The sequence below is a fragment of the Scyliorhinus torazame genome, chromosome 13 (genome assembly GCF_047496885.1).
Source record: "Scyliorhinus torazame isolate Kashiwa2021f chromosome 13, sScyTor2.1, whole genome shotgun sequence".
In the NCBI taxonomy this organism is placed as follows: Eukaryota; Metazoa; Chordata; class Chondrichthyes; order Carcharhiniformes; family Scyliorhinidae; genus Scyliorhinus; species Scyliorhinus torazame.
In genome coordinates, this window is record NC_092719.1 from 71,262,378 (window position 1) to 71,280,083 (window position 17,706).

Below are 17,706 nucleotides of genomic sequence, written 5' to 3' on the forward strand. Positions count from 1 at the left end.
GGATGACTATCTGTGTGGAGTTTATCTATTCTCCTAGTGTTTGTGTGGGTTTCCTCCCGGTGCTCCAGTTTCCTCCCACAGTCCAAAGATGTGCAGGTTAGGTGGATTGGCCTTGCTAAAATAGTACCTTAAGAGTCCAAACTTGTGCAGGTTGGGTGAGGTTACAGGAATAGGGCGGGCAGTGGGTCTAGGTAGGGTGCCCTTTCAGAAGGTTGGTGCAGACTCAATGGGCCGAATAGCTTCTTTCTGCAGTGTAGGGATTCTATAGACTCTGTGGATTCTATGGATTCTTTCTCTTTCTAAATCAATTAATGTAAAATGTTTTAAGTAATGTTCTGTTAATTTACAGCATCACCTGTTATCAAACATTACCAAGAAATCTGCCGAGCTATCGAGCCCAGGTCCTACCTTGTTACAGAACAATGCCACGTCATAGTACGACAAGACCTGACAGCATCTGTTCGGTATCACCTTCGGCATATGATAGGGTGCTTCGACCACCTCCATCAGAAGAAAAACGGAAGTCGATGCGGGATGATACCATGTGGCAACTATATGAATGGCAACAACGTCAAGTTTACCATAAGCACGGGACACTGAGTAGGCATGGTACTTTAAGTACTCCTGTCACCATGATGAATATTGTCGATCAATCACGCTCTATACCTCCATCACCTTCCCATGGTTCGCTGGCCCCGTACAAGGTATACTCTCCCCTGAGATCTTACAACATTGAACCGAGATCAGAAGTATTTTCACCTATTTTAAGAGGAGACATGACTATTGATTCCATGAAATCCCGCCGACACAGGGCACCTGTTAACAAAGTAAGCAATCTTCTTTGGTTTTGCCGATCAATCTGAGTCATCATGCTTAAAATCTAAATTCAGTACTGCTAATTATGATGCATAAATTTAGTGTTTTATTGAATGCAGTGATATGCTTTTGTGCGAGGACAATATTGTTACATAATTCTGTTATCTTTGGTGACAAGTGGAAATTCTGTTTCTGAAAATCTAAACTAATCTAGTTGCTAGCTTTTTGGGGGGAGACGAGGACATCCTTGGGGGAGAGGTAACTTCACAATAACTTCATTAAAAAAGGTGAGGGCGGGAATGCTTTATAATTCTCTAGGCACACATTGTTCTATTGAAATATAATGCTGCAATAGAAGGTGACCATTATCATTCCTCTATTTTATAAAATATACTTCCCCAGCTATCACATACCTGCTCTTTTGCTAGGTTCTTAAAAATCTTCATCCAAAGTATTGAAGGTAGAATTTCTTGTCCCACTCTAATGTACAGTCTAGAATTTATTTATAGAATAACTCTGGAATGCTGTTGGGGATTGGTCTTCTACTGTGGATGGTGAATTACAAAAGGATCTAAATGGAAAAACAGAAAGGATAAGAAAAACATTACTGATGGAGATTGGTGTTTATTTCTTTTCTCAGTTTGTCTGTCAACCAGACAGAAGGTCAATGCCTGCTAGTCTACCTGATCAGACCATTACAACTGAGAGCTTACAGGGAAAAACGGTGAGTCATTTAAGAGTTTCATTCTGGTAAGCTTTGTTAAAATTTGTTAATCTGAGGAAAACCTTCATGAAGTTGACCACTTAGACATTTCTTCTGTTTTTGCTTTTTTTTAAGCAATTTTGATTCTATGGTTAAATTGGTACACCATTGTAGAGTACCTAATAAAGGAAGGGAAAACGTCAGTGATATTGGTGGTTTGTTTAAAGGTGCAATTTTGGTTGTGACCAAGCAGTAAAACTGCTAGGTCTGTATCCGTGTCACACTTTACAGCTTGAAGTCTTTTATCTAAAATCTTGTGTCAATAACAGGGCACCGACACTTTGGGTCGGGGTCGCAGAGATAGATTTGAAGGTCACGGGCTCCCCCTCCACCAAGGCAGCAATGCAACTGGAAAAACAGCCCTGGACTCACTGGTCGATTGTCTCCAAATGGCAAAGGGGTGGTCGTGGGCCCAAAGCCCCCTTTAGCCTTGGGACTCATTTCCAGTGGTGAATGCTGATGTTTGTGCGCCGATTGGTGCAGACAGAGGCAGGCAAATGGAACTCAGTCACTAACTTGAGTGCAGAAAAAAACAGGAGGCCATATTCAAACTTTGCTGTGTTTCTGCTCCTGTCTGCCTGATATATAGCAACGGTTGATCAGAATATAAAATGCATTATCGTGAAAGCTATTAAAATTTAAGAAGAATGTAGATGAAGACCTGATAGATATTGAAGGAAATAAGAAAAGAGTGGGCAGGTAGTGGGGTGGGATGCGGGGTTGCGTGCTACTTCCATCTTCCACCCCCATGTTTAATGGTTTTGCTATATGTTTTGCATATCTCAGTATTCTGCCACCCCTGTTATCAGAGGCCTTGCTCTTTTTCCATTCCTGTGTTCAAAGTCATTTCTATATATTTATACATTTTAAATAACTTGTGAAAGAAACTTAATTGATACCAACTGCTACTTCTGAAGAGATAAGGAATAAAATGCTCAGGGCATCAGGATCCAACTGCTACAACTGCTGAAATTTTATCTCTACAGATGTTTTAGTTTCCCACAGTCCCAGCTGACTGCTCTGGGGGATGATGTGAGGTTGGGTGATGCTTTAGAATTGAATTTAGGGTAATTAGATCCAATGTAGCACCAACACAGGATATACTCAATAGTCATGGCTACTGTAATTATCATATTCATGGTGCTGTTCTGCCTCTCCAGGAATCACTGACCACTTAACACTCTTGATTTCGACTTGTGAAGGTGAAACTAACTAAATTAACCATATTAAGGAATCGAGTAAAATCAGCGTAAAGATGGCTAATGTGAAGGGGACAACTTGCATTAATAAACTTGAGGCGATTTAATGATCATTATCTTAACTGCCCTTGATCAATTGCACGAGTTAGCTAATATGTCCATAACTCCAATGTAGCAGAAACAAAAAAAATAGAAAAAGTATTCACAATGAAAACCGAGAAATGTAGGATATAGTGCCATCATTATATTTTCATATGAATAAATTGCATACCAGACTATTCTGGGACATGAGATGTTAAAACATTTGTAACAGTTTGCACATGCTTTCATGTTTGTCGCTTAAGACCCCGGGGCTTGTGCTCTAGGCTGGTGACTCTGGGCATGGGGAGTGGTAGAGTTGGAGTCGGTGGTGGTGAAAAGAGAACTGATCACTGTGGATAAGAGAGGAGCTGATTTCTTGGTGTTTGCGTGTGGGTGGAAGGGGTGGGGGAGGTACTAATTACAATGTATATTTGGGGATGTGGAGTGGAGAGGGTGTTGGCGGAGACCTACATGAGTATATAAAATCCTAACATTTTTACAAGTACTTTAAAAGCACAGATTTTCAAATTTATATGATATATTATTTAATTATCTGTAATACACAAGCGTTAATAATTGTATGCTGCTGTATTACTGTTTTGTTTTTGCTAACATACGTTCATTTTCAACTGTTAAAATGGGGTCACATGAGAAAATAGTTTGAGAAGCACTGACCTACAATGTATGTTTGTTACTGACTAACCATATGACACCATGAAGGAAGTGGATCAGACGGGTCAGCTGCTTGGATAGTTACTGTTCTTTATTTTTTAACCATATAGCAAGCAATTTTAGCCACCTGTATGGCATCTGTTCCTCACAACCCTTACATTTTTGCACACCCATACTCTGTTCCTTCTCAATCTCCTGAAAATTGAAGCTTTAGTGTGCATCATTCATTTGTATGTGCTCGTTCCTGCCTGTGAGATATGGTAGCTAAATGTTTATTGAATACTTGGCAATGTAATTTTTAAGCTTGTGATTCATAATTGTAAATCCATTGAGTTGTACAATCATTTATATTTAAGTGATTCATCTTGTCTATATAATTAAACTTAAAACATTTGTCTATAGTCTCCCCACAGATCTGATTTGTGCATTGTATTATCAGTCACTTGCATCTAGTCAACTTTCAATCGGCAGCCAAGCGTTCACATGCCTGCCCCCTTTGAGCTCATAACAATGGTTCTGCAACATTTACTCTCAAGTATAGGCACTGACTTACACCTTTTCAGCAAAGGCAACAAGATACAGCAATTTTCTCCCAGAGAAAGTAATAATAGAGATTTGTATCCCTGAGTTTGCCATAGACTTTTATAGACTGCTGAAATGAAGAGTTGCTGAGAAGAAAGTGAACATGCTTGATTAAACAATGAGTGCAAAGAGCTCATGGACTTCTTTGACTTTAAAATTGAGACCATTTTTTCAACTGCCTCTGCGACCTTTGCATAGCCCACTGGCTATTCTTTCCCCAAGATTCCTCCCCTGAGTCCTAGCTTTCAACTCATACCATTCTCTTGTTTGTCTATCTCCCATCATGTCTTCTCCAAGCTCATTTTGTCCATGGCCCAGCAGTGGCTTTGTTGGTAACATTAGTTACAAGGTTCTGGGTTCAAATCCTACTCTAAGACTTGAGTACAAAAGCCATGGCTGACCTTCCAGTGCAGTGTTGAGACAGAGTTGCACTGTTAGAGGTGTTGTCTTTCAGATGAGACGTTAAACTGAGATCCCAGCTGCCCTTATAAGCACCCATGGCACTATTTCAAGGAAGAGCAAGAGCATTCACATCAATGTCCTGGCCAATATTTATCCCTCAATCAACATCAGAGAAATAGATCTTCTGGCTATTATCACATTGCTGTTTGTGGACACTTGATGTGCACAAATTGGCTGCTTGTGATTCCTGCACTGCAACACTGAATTCACAGCAAAAGTATTTCACTGTTTTGAGACATCCAGTGGTCCTGAAAAGCACAACTTGAATTCAAGTCTTTATTTGAGACCGAGGTGGATCCTACAGGTCTTCTCTACTGGACACCCACCAGCCCATGTGTTCCCATCCCAGTACCAGGGCCCTTTGAGAAGGCAGAGGTCCATCAGATGACAATTTCAGTCTCCAGTCTCAGAATGGGTATGCTTCAAAAGGAGCTTCCTTCCCCTCTTATTGATGAGTCCTCTCCCCATTTCAGGAGCCAGACCTTTCCCACTTCTCTGGAACAGGACACTGCCCCTCTGAACCCCTGCCCCCTGTGCAGCCATGGTGTCTGATGCCACCCCCCTATACAGCAGCCCCCCAAAACATGAGCCCTGTGGCAGGGTCCCCCAACACCTCCAGTGCCCTGAACAACGGCAGGCTTGGAAGGCCCCGGCACCACTTCGGTGCCCGAACAGTGGCTGGCTTGTGAGCCTCCCCCAAAAGTGACTGGCTTGCAAGGCCTACTGACTGGTGGGGAGAGGTGAAAATTGGTCTTGGAAATCCCACTGGTGCAAATCCTTTTTTTAGGCTCTCATGTTATTTTGTGCCCCTGTCGCCATTTACACCATGATAAATAGGGGTGCAAAAACCCAGCCGTGATTGTAATCACTCCACCATTAGAAGGAATACCTTCAGTTGCTGAGGACCTAAACTCGGAATTCCCTCTTCACTTGTTTCCCTTTCTTTTCTCTTTAAAGATAGCCCTGAAAACCTAACCTCATTGAGAAAACAGCTCCCTTTGTAACCTGGTGTCAAATAATAACTGCGAAGCACTTTGGGATGTTTTGCTATTAATGAGCTATAGAAATGCAAGTTGTTGTTGAAGTGGACGAGAGCGACTTTGAAAAAGGAATAAAAAATAATGCGGACTAAATTTTACCAACGTTTACGGAGGAGAGAAATTACAGTTTTTATTTCTGTCCATGAGCATTGTGGTAGGAGTACTTTACAGTGTTTGAAAATGTACCTGATATTGGTCAATGTCATGCTATCACATGTAATCAGCAGTATTACATTTACAGCATTGTCAACTTGTGATGCAGCTGCTGGATTAAGTGTGTTCTATAACCTTATGTGTCTCTTAATAAGCCTCTAATATTACTTCGAACTGCAGACTAATTCTATCTCCTCCTGTGATCGTGTGACAGTATTGTTCAGCAGTTACGTCATAATAGACTCCTGGGGCGGGATTCTCCAATCCCGCGGCAGAGTGTCCACGCCGTCATAAACGGCATCACGTTCTATGACAGCGTGAACGGGCCGCTCCCACGACTAATTCTGGCCCCTACAGGTGCTGTAAGGGTTCGCGCCACTCCAGCTGCAGATCCCGGTGCAAACTGGGCGGCGCAGGATCTGCGCATGCGCAGTTGCGCTGGCGCCAACGAGGACATGCGCAGTGGCGCCAGTGCCAACGCTCGCATGCGCAGTGGCCTCCTTCAACGCGCCGGCCCCGACGAAACATGGCGTAGGGCTACAGGGGCCGGCGCATAGGAAAGGAGGCTGCCAGCCACAGAGGCTGGCCCACTGATTGGTGGGTCCCGATCGCAGGCCAGGCCACATCGGAGGCCTCCCCCAGGGTCGGACCCCCCTCCCCTCCACAGCCCATCACCCGAGCCTTACACGTCGAGGTCCCGCCGTCCCAGAGCAGGTTAGAACGGCGCCGGCGGGACTCGTCTCTTTACCGATGGCCGCTCAGCCCACCTGGGCCGGAGAAGCGGGGAGCCGACCACGTAGAGCGGCCTGCGACCGGCGCCACGCCAACCATGCCGATGGCACGATTGTCCGCACTGCGGAGAATCGCGTGCCAGCGTCAGGGTGGCGTGGCCCGTTCGTGGGGATTCTCCGGCCCAGCGGGCCGGGCTGGGAGAATCCCGCTCCAGGTCTCTCAATCTAATCGCAACTCTTAATTTAACCATCATTTGAATAGCTTTCATTTTATTGAGATAATGGTACATATTGCAAAAGTAGAGTGAATAAATGCCTGTAATGTAGTTTCTCAGGTCAGATGGCATACATAAACTACTCACGCTTTCACTCTTGTGCTCTATTATCTTAATCTTTTAGCGCAACTGCTGCATTTTTTATTCACTTCCGGACATCCATAACTATATGTCAATGTGCCCTTCCTTACAATGCTGTCTTCTTTGGCTCCCATGGTAACACTTTAACCAGGGAACTATATATTACACATACTATGATCATTTTGTTCTGTCCTGAAAACCGATTTATAAAAAAGATATTGCTTTTTTTCAATAAGCTAACTTTAGATTTTGTTTTAATGAGGAAAATAGTCCTCGGCTTTAGTTCTTGTTAATGCACCTACTCCTGAAAGTTGTTAACCTCATATCCTATATTGATCGCTACTCCAGATTGATATCTGACTGTATGCCTGCCTTGTTAGAAAATTTGTTTCCAATTTCCCTGCAACCTAGCTCCCAAATTTACAAAAGAAATTCAATGAGTAGTGGCTTGGATGAGGAGTTCCTAGTATACTTTTGAGCATTCTTGGCAACCAACCAGAGAGCCGGTTATATTAGACTTGGCATTGTGTAATGTGATGAGAGTAATTAATGACCTCAGAATAATGGCAGCCCTAGGTAGCAGCAACCAATATGATTGAATTTTACATCCAGTTTGAAAGGGAGAAACATGGTTCTAAATCTAGTATTTTAAACTTAAATAAGGACAACAAGTCTTGAAAGCTGAGCTGGCTGAAGTGAACCAAAATATGAGGTTAGATGATAGGTCAGTAAAGAAGCACTGGCAGACATTTCAGGGGATAGTTCAGAATATTCCTACTTCAAAGAAAAATTCGAAGGAGAGGATCAACCGTTCATGGTCAGTTAAAGCAGTTAAGGAATGCATCTAAGAAAAAAGCATATCACTGAGTGGCAGGACAGATGATTGGTCAGAATATAAAGAACGGCAAAGAATGACCGAATGATAAATCAAAAAAAAGAAATTAGAGTATGAGAGGAAGCTGGCCAGAAACATAATAATGGATAGAAAGAGATTCTACCGGCCTTTAAAAAGGTAAAAAAAGAAAGGAGCAAGTAAAGTGAGTATTGATCCCCAAGAGAGTGACAATGGTGTGTTAATAATAATCTTTATTAATGTCCCAAGTAGGCATACATTAACACTGCAATCAAGTTACTGTGAAAATCGTCTAGTCGCCACGCTACTGCGTCTATTCGGATACATGGAGGGATACTGTTTAAAGTTAGGCTTCACCCCTACCGGACAGAGATGAGGAGACTTTTTTTTCCCTCAGATGGTCGTGCAATTTTGGAACACTGCCTTAGAAGGCAGTGGAAGCAGGATCACTGAATATTTTTAAGGCAGAAATTGTCATTTTTTATATCTTTTGCAGTAATGTTATTTAAACCTCGGTTAAATTGCATACCAACAGTATGACTGCAAGAGCTGCGATTAAGCTTTCATAAAAGTGAGATAATCATTGATTTGCAGGTTAAGTGTTCTGCTATTAGATCTTGAGAACCATTTACTACTTTGCAAGTAGTTAGCGAATGGAATATTGTTTACGTTTGAAGGGCCCCTGGGATGTAGATAATTTACATGGGTATTGTGTCTGGCCCCGGCTAAACAAGTCAAGGGACATCTTGGAATAAGAGACAAAAATATGCCTTATGTTTTGGGTACAGATGATGTAGTCAATGGGAAGAGCCAAGTCTGTGTGAAAAGGCAGTTGGTCCTAGAACTCTCACCGGAAGAAGCGCGTTTCAGTTTTGGTGCTGAAAGGTTCTCTCTCCAAAGATTCTGCATAGAGAAAAACAAGCAGAAATCTAGTTGTTAACTTCATTTGTGGTGGTATTTGAAAGATATTGGTTTGCGTAATTGAAATATAGTGGCATGTTTAGGAAGTAAGTTTAGGTTTTCTCTTTTACTTAAGAACTGTTGTAACTGTTAACTGTAAAGCTGTTTCTTTGTTGCTGATGTGGCTAATTCTGTGATTAAGTTAAAGTTTGTTTTAACATATAAGATACCTCTTCATCAGTGTTATCACTCATGTGGTGCAATAACATTTCCTCACGGTTTTACAAATTGCAAATAGTTGGGTTCTCACCTGGAATCCTAACAGAAGTAGTTTGATTCTTGTTAGGCAAAGGTTATCGGAGGTAAATGTATACACAACCCGCACCACAACGCTGATCTTTGTGAATGATGGAGCACGTTCGAGGGATCGAATGGTCTACTTGTGCTCCTATTTCAGTTGTTTGTATGTATGTATTTATACTGTGCCTTTAATGTTTGAAACCATAAGGCATTTAGTGCCTGAAGCATGATGTGTTTTTGTGAAAACTGGAGCAGTTGATAAATCTCTGGTCCCAGAGCTGCAGGAGAAATTAAAACAAAATGCTGGAAACACTCAGCAGGTCAGGCAGTACCTGTGAAGAGAAGAATAACAGAATTAATATTTCAGGTCTGTGATCTTTCATCAGATCATGAACAGACCTGAAGCATTAATTAATTTTCCTTTCTCTCCACAGACGCTGACTGACCTGAGTATTTCCAGCAGTTTCCACTTTTATTTCAGATATTCAGCATCTGGAAAATTTAGCTTTGACTGTGTTTCCTACCGCTGCCATGCGGGCTCTGTACCTATGCAGTTCAAGGGTGTTGCCCTTTGGTGTCATTTAGAGCGACAGTAGGCAGCTGCCAGGACCAAAGATGGCACTGCTCAAATCATCATAACTGGGCAGCGACGTCCTTTTAATGTGTACTCAGAGCAGAATTCCCTAGATTTGTATTCATCCAAAACAAATGTGAAAAACGATGATGGACATTTTGTGCAACTCACTCCTCCCACATGAAGGCAATCAAAGAGTCGTCTGGGCACTGCCTCAGACAACTTCCACGCACTTTAGCACTTCCGCTGCAAATTGTTTTTTGGTGAATAAATATTCATAAAGTTCAGTTCAAATATTTTCTCCAATTTATAATGTTTGAGCTGTAGTGTTCCCGCATTTTCTGAATCTCCTGCTCTGGAATCTCATCCCCTTAATCTGGTCTGTCACTGGGAAGAAGCCCGGAAGAAAAACTGAATTCTGGTGGTATCTCTGATCTTTGTCAAAGTACAATGATCTTTTATTCACTGATGAAAGCAATGATTACTTGCATGAAAAAATATCCAAGTTACATACCAGAGTGGAGCTACCTTGCATCAAATCTGACCTCTTAGCTAGCCTGTTTCTTACAATGTCTGCATCGACAATGTGATTCATAGGGCAGAAGATAAGCAACTTTAAGGCAAATGTGTGTGTGACCTCATGTTCCAAAATGTTCAGAATCAAGACAAAGCTGCATGCAGTCAACTACTTACGTGAAACCTGGTCCTTTTTACAATTGTCATACAAAGTAATAGAAGCATGCACAGTATCTTGTTAAAAATGAGGTACATAGGGCAGCACGGTGGCGCAGTGGTTAGCACTGCTGTGTCTCGGTGCCGAAGTCCCAGGTTCGATCCCTGCTCTGGGTCACTGTCCGTGTGGAGTTTGCATGGGTTTGGCCTCCACAACCCAAAGATGTGCAGGGTAGGTGGATTGGCCACACTAAATTGCCCCTTAATTGGAAAAAAGAATTGAGTACTCTCAATTTTTTTAAACGTGAAGTGTATGAAACACCGATGAACACCGTAATGTTACAATGCACCATACTAGCATGCCAGTTGTGGTTTTAGGTGAATTGGACATTCTGAATTCTCCCTCTGTGTACCCGAACAGGTGCCGGAATGTGGCGAATAGAGGTTTTTCACAGTAACTTCATTTCAGTGTTAATGTAAACCTACTTGTGACAATAAAAATTATTATTTTTTCTTTTTCATAAATTTATAGTACCCAATTCATTGTTTCCAATTTAAGGCGCAATTTAGCGTGTTCAATCCACCTACCTTGCACATCTTTGGGTTGTGGGGGCGAAACCCACACAAACACGGGGAGAATGTGCAAACTCCACATGGACAGTGACCCAGAGCCGGGATCGAACCTGGGACCTCGGTGCCGTGAGACTGCAGTGCTACCACTGCGCCACCGTGCTGCCCTAAGATTATTATTATTTTAATGGTCAGCATCGATGGGCTGTAAATGCCTACATTTTAGTTGAGTATCTTTCTAAAGCCATATTCTACATGCAGCCAACTGTTGACAAGAACAAGGTCGGTAGGGTTCAGAACAAATCATTCAAGAGTAGCCTGAAGTGAAAACTTAGTAAAAGTGGCATTCATCCAGAAACTTAGGAGAATTGTGATTGTGCAGTGTGGAATCTAAAGCATGCGCCACACAGTTTAAAGCACTCCCATAATGGAAGGAGAACACCATCCCAGAAAGTAATTAGCAAAATGACCTCAGTTAACATACACTAGCATCTCCATAGGGTGCCTTGTTGAATCCCCCACAGAATAAAATCAATTGAAAATCATTGAACTGGCAAAAATGTCTCCTGTTATGCAATATCGCTGTTAACAACCTCCAAAATGTCATACCTCATTAATGAGATGTAACTTCTTAATGCTATTCTAACTCATAACTATTGTTGCTGAACATCTCTGGCCCTTTAAAACTTTGTTTTTATTTTTTTCCAATCTGATAATTTCACATTTATATTTTTTAAAAGCTAAATATGTATCCGGTTGTAAGCATTTGTCCCAAACACTTATTTTGTTCCCTGTAAAGTTTATAAAAGGTGAAGGATAACCAGTATACTTTTCACCCTGCTTTGCTCTGTGTGAGAATACTTCAATGTAATTGGCTGCTGATCATGTTGATGACATCATTGTTACTGGATACATGAAGATCCCCTGGATGTTGTGCCAGACAAAAACTGCTGTCAGGAAAAGAGAAGTCTGCATCATTGAGATTGCTCGATCTTTGTGATCAACCTTAGTCACTGCTTTGCTTTGCTTTTGCTGCTTTTGCGCCATTGCTTTGCTGCAGACCGCAAATTCAAGGCCATTTTTTTATTATTGGTTCTCTGTCACTTTCTCTAACAAGTATTTTAATATTGTTTCAGTTTGAAAAACTCATTTGTTCCTTTTGAATACTAGATTATTTTACCCCAATAAGATGAGATAAACGATGGTTAGGAAATTAAATAGTGATTTTTGTTGTTATCAGTGTGAGAAAATTTCCTTTTGTACATTTAACTTTCAATAAGTGATGCAAATGACCCAGTTTGAATCATGTCAGGATAACCTGGATTTTGATAGATTTGTATCATGTTGGCTAACCCCAATAGTAACAAAAGTACAGACTGACATTGCATATGCACAATAATGTGTGTAATTACTTCTGCTGTTGCATTGGACGACAAACGAGTATGTTTTCTGCTTGTAGCCTAATGGAAAATTCATTTCAGAAATTGCTGGGACAAGACCTGTGTTTTAAACTCTGCTGAAATTAACTTTTCAGCTGCCACAAGCTATACCTTGTGAAGGTTAATTAAAAGAAATACAATCCTAACAAAACTGGACTTTGGCATACAGCTGTTAACAAGAACTACATCATAAAATTTATCAATAAAGGGTCACTTAATGAGCTTGTGAAGATCTTCATATGACTGGTACTTAGGGGGCGATTCTCCAAGCCCCCGCGCCAGGCCGGTAAATCGCCGCAACCGCGCCCCGATGCCGGCACGCGATTCTCCGAGGTGCGGAGAATCGGCGCCATTTGCGCCGGCGCGTTTGACGCAGCGCGGGCCGCTGTAACCGGTGGGGCTGCCAATTCTCCGGTCCGGATGGGCTGCGCGGATACGACAGAGTCCCGCCGGCGCCGTTCACCCCTGGTCGCTGCAGGCGGGAACTCTGCGGGAAGGGCCGGGGGGGCAGCCTGTGGGGCGGGGAAAAGCGATCCTTCACCGGGGGGGCCTCCGATGGGGTCTCGCCCGCGATCGGGGCTCACCGATCGGTGGGCCGGCCTCTCTTCTCTCTCTCTTTCCCGCCCCCCCCGGCCTACTTTCCTGCGCGGCCGGCCCCTGAACACCGATGCCATGTTGAGTCGGGGCCGGCGTGCAGAAGTATTCCGCGCATGCCCAACTGCGCATGCGCGGGTTGGCGCGGTGCCAATTTGGTGCCGGGGAGGGAGGCTGGAGCGGCGTGAAGCGCTCCGGCGCCGTGCTGGCCCCCTGTGGTGGACCGAATCGGTAGTTCCCGTGCCCATTTCGCGCCGTCGTGAAACGCAACGGCGTTCACGACAGCACAAACACTTGGGCTCAATTTGGGAGAATCACCCCCTTAATTTAGCAGACACAGAGGACAGAACAGCTGATAGGTAAACTCCTCCTAATGTGGAGTGTGCCTGATTCTCAGCCTGAATGATTTCCTGTACACAATAGATGGGAAATTGTTCAGGCTGCGAACCTTTGGACTTAGATTCTGGCCGGGATCGGTGGGGTGGGCCATCTGGTGTGAACCACTCTGGCGTCGAGCCCCCCGGAAGGTGCGGAATCCTCCGCACTTCCGGGGGCTGGGTTGGCGCCACGCCAACCGGCGCTGAAGGGCCTCCGCCGCCGGCTCTAGTTGGCGCATGCGCAGGACCGCCCACGTGTTCTGGCATATGCACAGAGCCACTGCTGTGTTTCCTGCGCATGCGCAGGGGGTTTCTTTTCCATGCCGGCCATCGCGGAGACTTACAGAAGCCGGCGCGGAGGGAAAGAGTGTCCCCACGGCACAGGCCTGCCCACAGATCAATGGGCCCCAATCGCGGGCCAGGCCACCGTGGGGGGCTCCCCAGGGCTGGATCCCCCCGCGCCCCCTCAAGGACTCTGCAAGCAGCCCTCCAAGCCAGGTCCCGCCGGTTTGGACCTTGTCTAATCCACGCCGGTGGGACTGGCCGAAAACGGGCGGCTGCTCGCCCCATCGGGGCCCGTAGAATTGCCCCCGATCGGCGCGGCGCGATCCCCGCCCCCGCCCAAAAATCGGAGCCGGAGAATTCGGCAGCCAGCGTTGGAGCGGTGGGGCGGTCGGAGAATCACGCCCTCTGAGTTCCCATCGTATAAAATTCTGCAATGGGAATGCAGAATATGTTGATTAGGGAAATTTTTCTGTTTTTACCCTTAGAACCAGAGAAAGATTACCATGCTGAAAGAGGCCATTCAGCCCATCGTACCGGCACCAACGAAAAATGAGAAAAAACAAAACTAGCCACTCATTTTAATTCCCCTTTCCAGCTCCTGATCCGTAGCCTTGCAGGTTACAGCACTTCAGGGGCGAAATTCTCCGGTATCGGCGCGATGTCCGCCGACTGGCGCACAAAACGGCGCAAATCAGTCGGGCTCCGCATCTTTGGGGGCCGAGCCCCAACCTTAAGGGGCTAGGCCGGCGCCTGACGAATTTCCGCCCCGCCAGCTGGCGGAAAAGGCCTTTGGTGCCCCTCCAACTGGCGCGGAAATGACATCTCCGGGCGGCGAATGCGTGGGAGCGTTAGCGGCCGCTGATGGCATTCCCGCGCATGCGCAGTGGAGGGAGTCTCTTCCGCCTCCGCCATGGTGGAGACCGTGGCGAAGGCGGAAGGGAAAGAGTGCCCACACGGCACAGGCCCGCCCGCGGATCGGTGGGCCCCGATCGCGGGCCAGGCCAGCGTGGGGACACCCCCCGGGGCCAGACGGCCCTGCGCCCCCCCCCCCCCCCAGGACCGCGGAGCCCGCCCGCGCCGCCTTGTCCCGCCGGTAAGGTAGGTGGTTTAATCTACGCCAGCAGGACAGGCATTTTAGTGGCGGGATTTCGGCCCATCCGGGCTGGAGAATCGCGGGGGGGGGGGTGCGCCAACCGGCGCGATTCCCACCCCCGCCGAATATCCGGTGCCAGAGAATTCGGCAACCAGCGGGGGCGGGATTCACGCCAGCCTCCGGCAATTCTCCGACCCGGCGGGGGATCAGAGAATCTCGCCCCACGTACAGGTCCAGGTACCTTTTAAATGAGTTAGTGTTTCTGCCTCAACCTCCAGTTCAGGCAGTGAATTCCAGGTGCCCACCACCCTCTGGTGAAAACATTTTTCTTCGACCAATCAGCCTAAATCTATGATCCCTTGTGGTAGGCCCCTCAGCTAGGGAAATTAAGTCTTTCCTGTCTACCCTATCTAGGCCCCTCTTAATTTTTAACACCTCAATTCGGTCACCCCTGAGCCTTCTCAATTCGAAGGATAACAATTTTCAAGTCCTGACAACATTCTTGTAAATCTCCTTAACTCAGTAATAGCACTCTTATCTCTAAGCGACAGACGGCCCCACTCCAGAGACTTGAGCACATAATCTGGGTTGACATTTCAGTGCTGTACAGAGTGATTGCTGGACTGTCACAGATGCTGAATTTCAGATGAGATGAAAATCCACGGTCTTTTTTGTTCTCCTCATGTAGCACTATTTGCAGTAGGGCAGGGAAGTTATCTGCATGTCCTGGCTGTTATTTATCCCTCAACTAATATGACTAGAACACATTATCTGATTTGTTCTTTCTCCCTGCTATTCACGGGACTTTAGTCTGTGCACATATGTCATCACATTTCGGTATATCCCAACAGTGACTTAAGTTTTTTAAAAATACTTCATTAGCTGTAAACAGCTTTGGATTGTCCCAAGGTCATGACAGGTGACACAAATGCAAGTTTGTTACTTTGTTCTTTCAACTAAAAAAAAATGAACAAGTATTTATAACTGGACAAGTAGTTTTCAGCCCTTAGCTTTAAAAAGAGGTGATTATTTATTTGTATGCTTCTATTTTTCCTAAAACTACCAGTCTAACCTCTGGCTGTCGAGAAATAGAATATGTATCAGGGTTCGCTGATTGATATCAGGAAGAAATCCTCCACCTGATTTTTATTTGAATTTCTCTGATGAGAAATTACAAATTCTAATCCAGATTGTTTGTATCCAAGTTAAATTCGTCATGATGTGGGTTACGGAATATGGACGGCATTCTGAAGAAAATGAATGGATTTTCAGAGTTTGTAGTTAATCAAAGTAATGAATCAGTATCCTTTGCCGACCATCTGAATAAGAGTGGCATCTTTGACCCCATTCACTCGATCACTTGGGAAGGGATGCAGCTACTTCAAATATTGTTACAAAAATATAAAAGAACTTTCAACTATGCAAGCTGCATTTCAGTAAAAATGTAACTGGATATATTGCAGTCAAGTCTCAAAAGAAACTCCCCTGGAGGAATTATGCTTCACCAGTTTTTGATGGACTGCATGTAACATGCTTTGGCATGTGTCCACAGAAGTTAGGCGCCTCCATGTGTTTCGAAAGAGCTTATTGATTGTGTATAAACCTTGATTCTTTTCTAGTTTGCACCTGCACAAGGGTTCAAAAGAAAAGCAATTCATTGTGAATTGTAACCAGATATCTCTCGCTGTCCACACAACTACCTGCCAAAATGATGAGACGATGTGACAATTTAATCTGTAATGCTCTTCATCCTGACAGTGGTGCCTGGTGTTATTATTTGACAGTACTTATAGATTTAATTCAGCTTCTGCTTTCAGAGATCCGTGCACTTTTAGATAATCCAGTTGTTTGGTTAACAAATTAATGTGTTTTCCCCCTCTTTTGGCTCCCCAAACTGCATATCTGCAGCCAGAGGAGCTGACACTGCTGCTAATCAAGCTGAGGCGGCAGCAAGCAGAACTGAACAGCATCCGGGAGCACACAGCAGCACAGCTCGTGCAGCTGAACCTCAGTGACGCAAATCCCAAGGTCAGCTGTAAAACGATCTGTTGTATTCCATCACCATTGTCTTATGGTTTGTTCATCCATTACTGATTTGTGTCGTCGTTGTGCTCATCAAGTTTTTATTTTAACTTGAAATGTTTAAATATAGTTGTCCTTTTATGCTACTCTTGGGTGTGATTGCATTTTTAATCTTTTTGCAGAATATAAAAATGGCAAACTGCTCCATCCTGCATTGATTTCATCAGTCTTTATATAAAATTTAACAGGTTGTTTTCCTGCACTAACCAGTAAGATTATAAGTAATGATTTCCATGCTTATCTGGTTGTGAAGTTAACCATGTTCTTTTCTTTTTAAAAGAAAGTTGTATCTGGGTACTTGTGTATATACTTTATATTTTAGAAGGGAGACCAAAACCAAAATGCTGAACTTACTGATTTCTTGTTCTATGAACTGCATCTGGGAGGGAAATATATTATTTTGTATCAAATGATCATCTGTGTTGTACTGCTTGTGCTCATTTCATCTGACAGAATACTGGTCATTCTTAAGTAGTCCATCAACTTAAAAAACGAGTTGATCATACAGCATAGTGAATCCATTTAGCCCATCATGCCTGTGCCTTTGACAGAGCTACCAATTATTTCCGATCTCCTGCCTTTTCTCAATAACCTTACAATTTTTTTCCATTTCATTTTCCTCTTAATCAAGACTGATGAATGTACTTTTCAAACAAGTGCTTAAACTTACCTTTTCACTTATAACTAAGCTGCTGACACAGAAGCAAACCTTGTTTCAGTGAATGTTTCCTTAAATTCTGGTATTTTCTTTACAACTGATTATATTCTGCTGTTGTTTCTCTTCTTTCTTATTTTACATTTTGTTCTTCTTTATTGCTGCCTGTTAGAATGATATCCTCATTCATCACCTTCAAAGAAATCTCGTGTATTTGGATTATCAGGTGGGAGTACTAGAAATTCATTTTTCATCATCTTTAGTTTCCCAGTGCATGGCTTACTTTTGTGTGCCACCAAGAATACCTCAACTGGCCTGGTGGCAAATATCCTCCATTTCAAATGGCAAGAATTTTAAAACTACTTACCTGCTGTTGTTTCCAGTCTAGATTTAAGATGCCTTGTTACTTGGTATCTCTTCTCAATGCCCCCATTCCCCGTAAATTGAACCAAATAAC

The 17,706-nt window shown here is 43.9% G+C and overlaps 1 protein-coding gene across 13 annotated transcripts in view; it reads left to right on the plus strand.

The window, feature by feature from the left end:
• plekha5 (pleckstrin homology domain containing, family A member 5) overlaps window positions 1-17,706 on the plus strand; it is a 525,939-nt gene that overhangs the window by 432,231 nt on the left and 76,002 nt on the right. For 9 of the 13 annotated variants that reach the window (XR_011934086.1, XM_072471741.1, XM_072471740.1 and 6 more), the window contains 4 exons: window positions 350-827; window positions 1,457-1,540; window positions 16,421-16,540; window positions 17,422-17,475. Coding sequence is in view for 12 of the 13 variants with exons in the window: in XM_072471741.1 (XP_072327842.1) it covers window positions 350-827; window positions 1,457-1,540; window positions 16,421-16,540; window positions 17,422-17,475 (736 nt within the window). In the remaining variant the exon portion in view is untranslated. The remainder of the gene's footprint in view (window positions 1-349; window positions 828-1,456; window positions 1,541-16,420; window positions 16,541-17,421; window positions 17,476-17,706) is intronic. The other 4 variants (XM_072471742.1, XM_072471743.1, XM_072471746.1 and 1 more) reach the window with 2 other exon arrangements.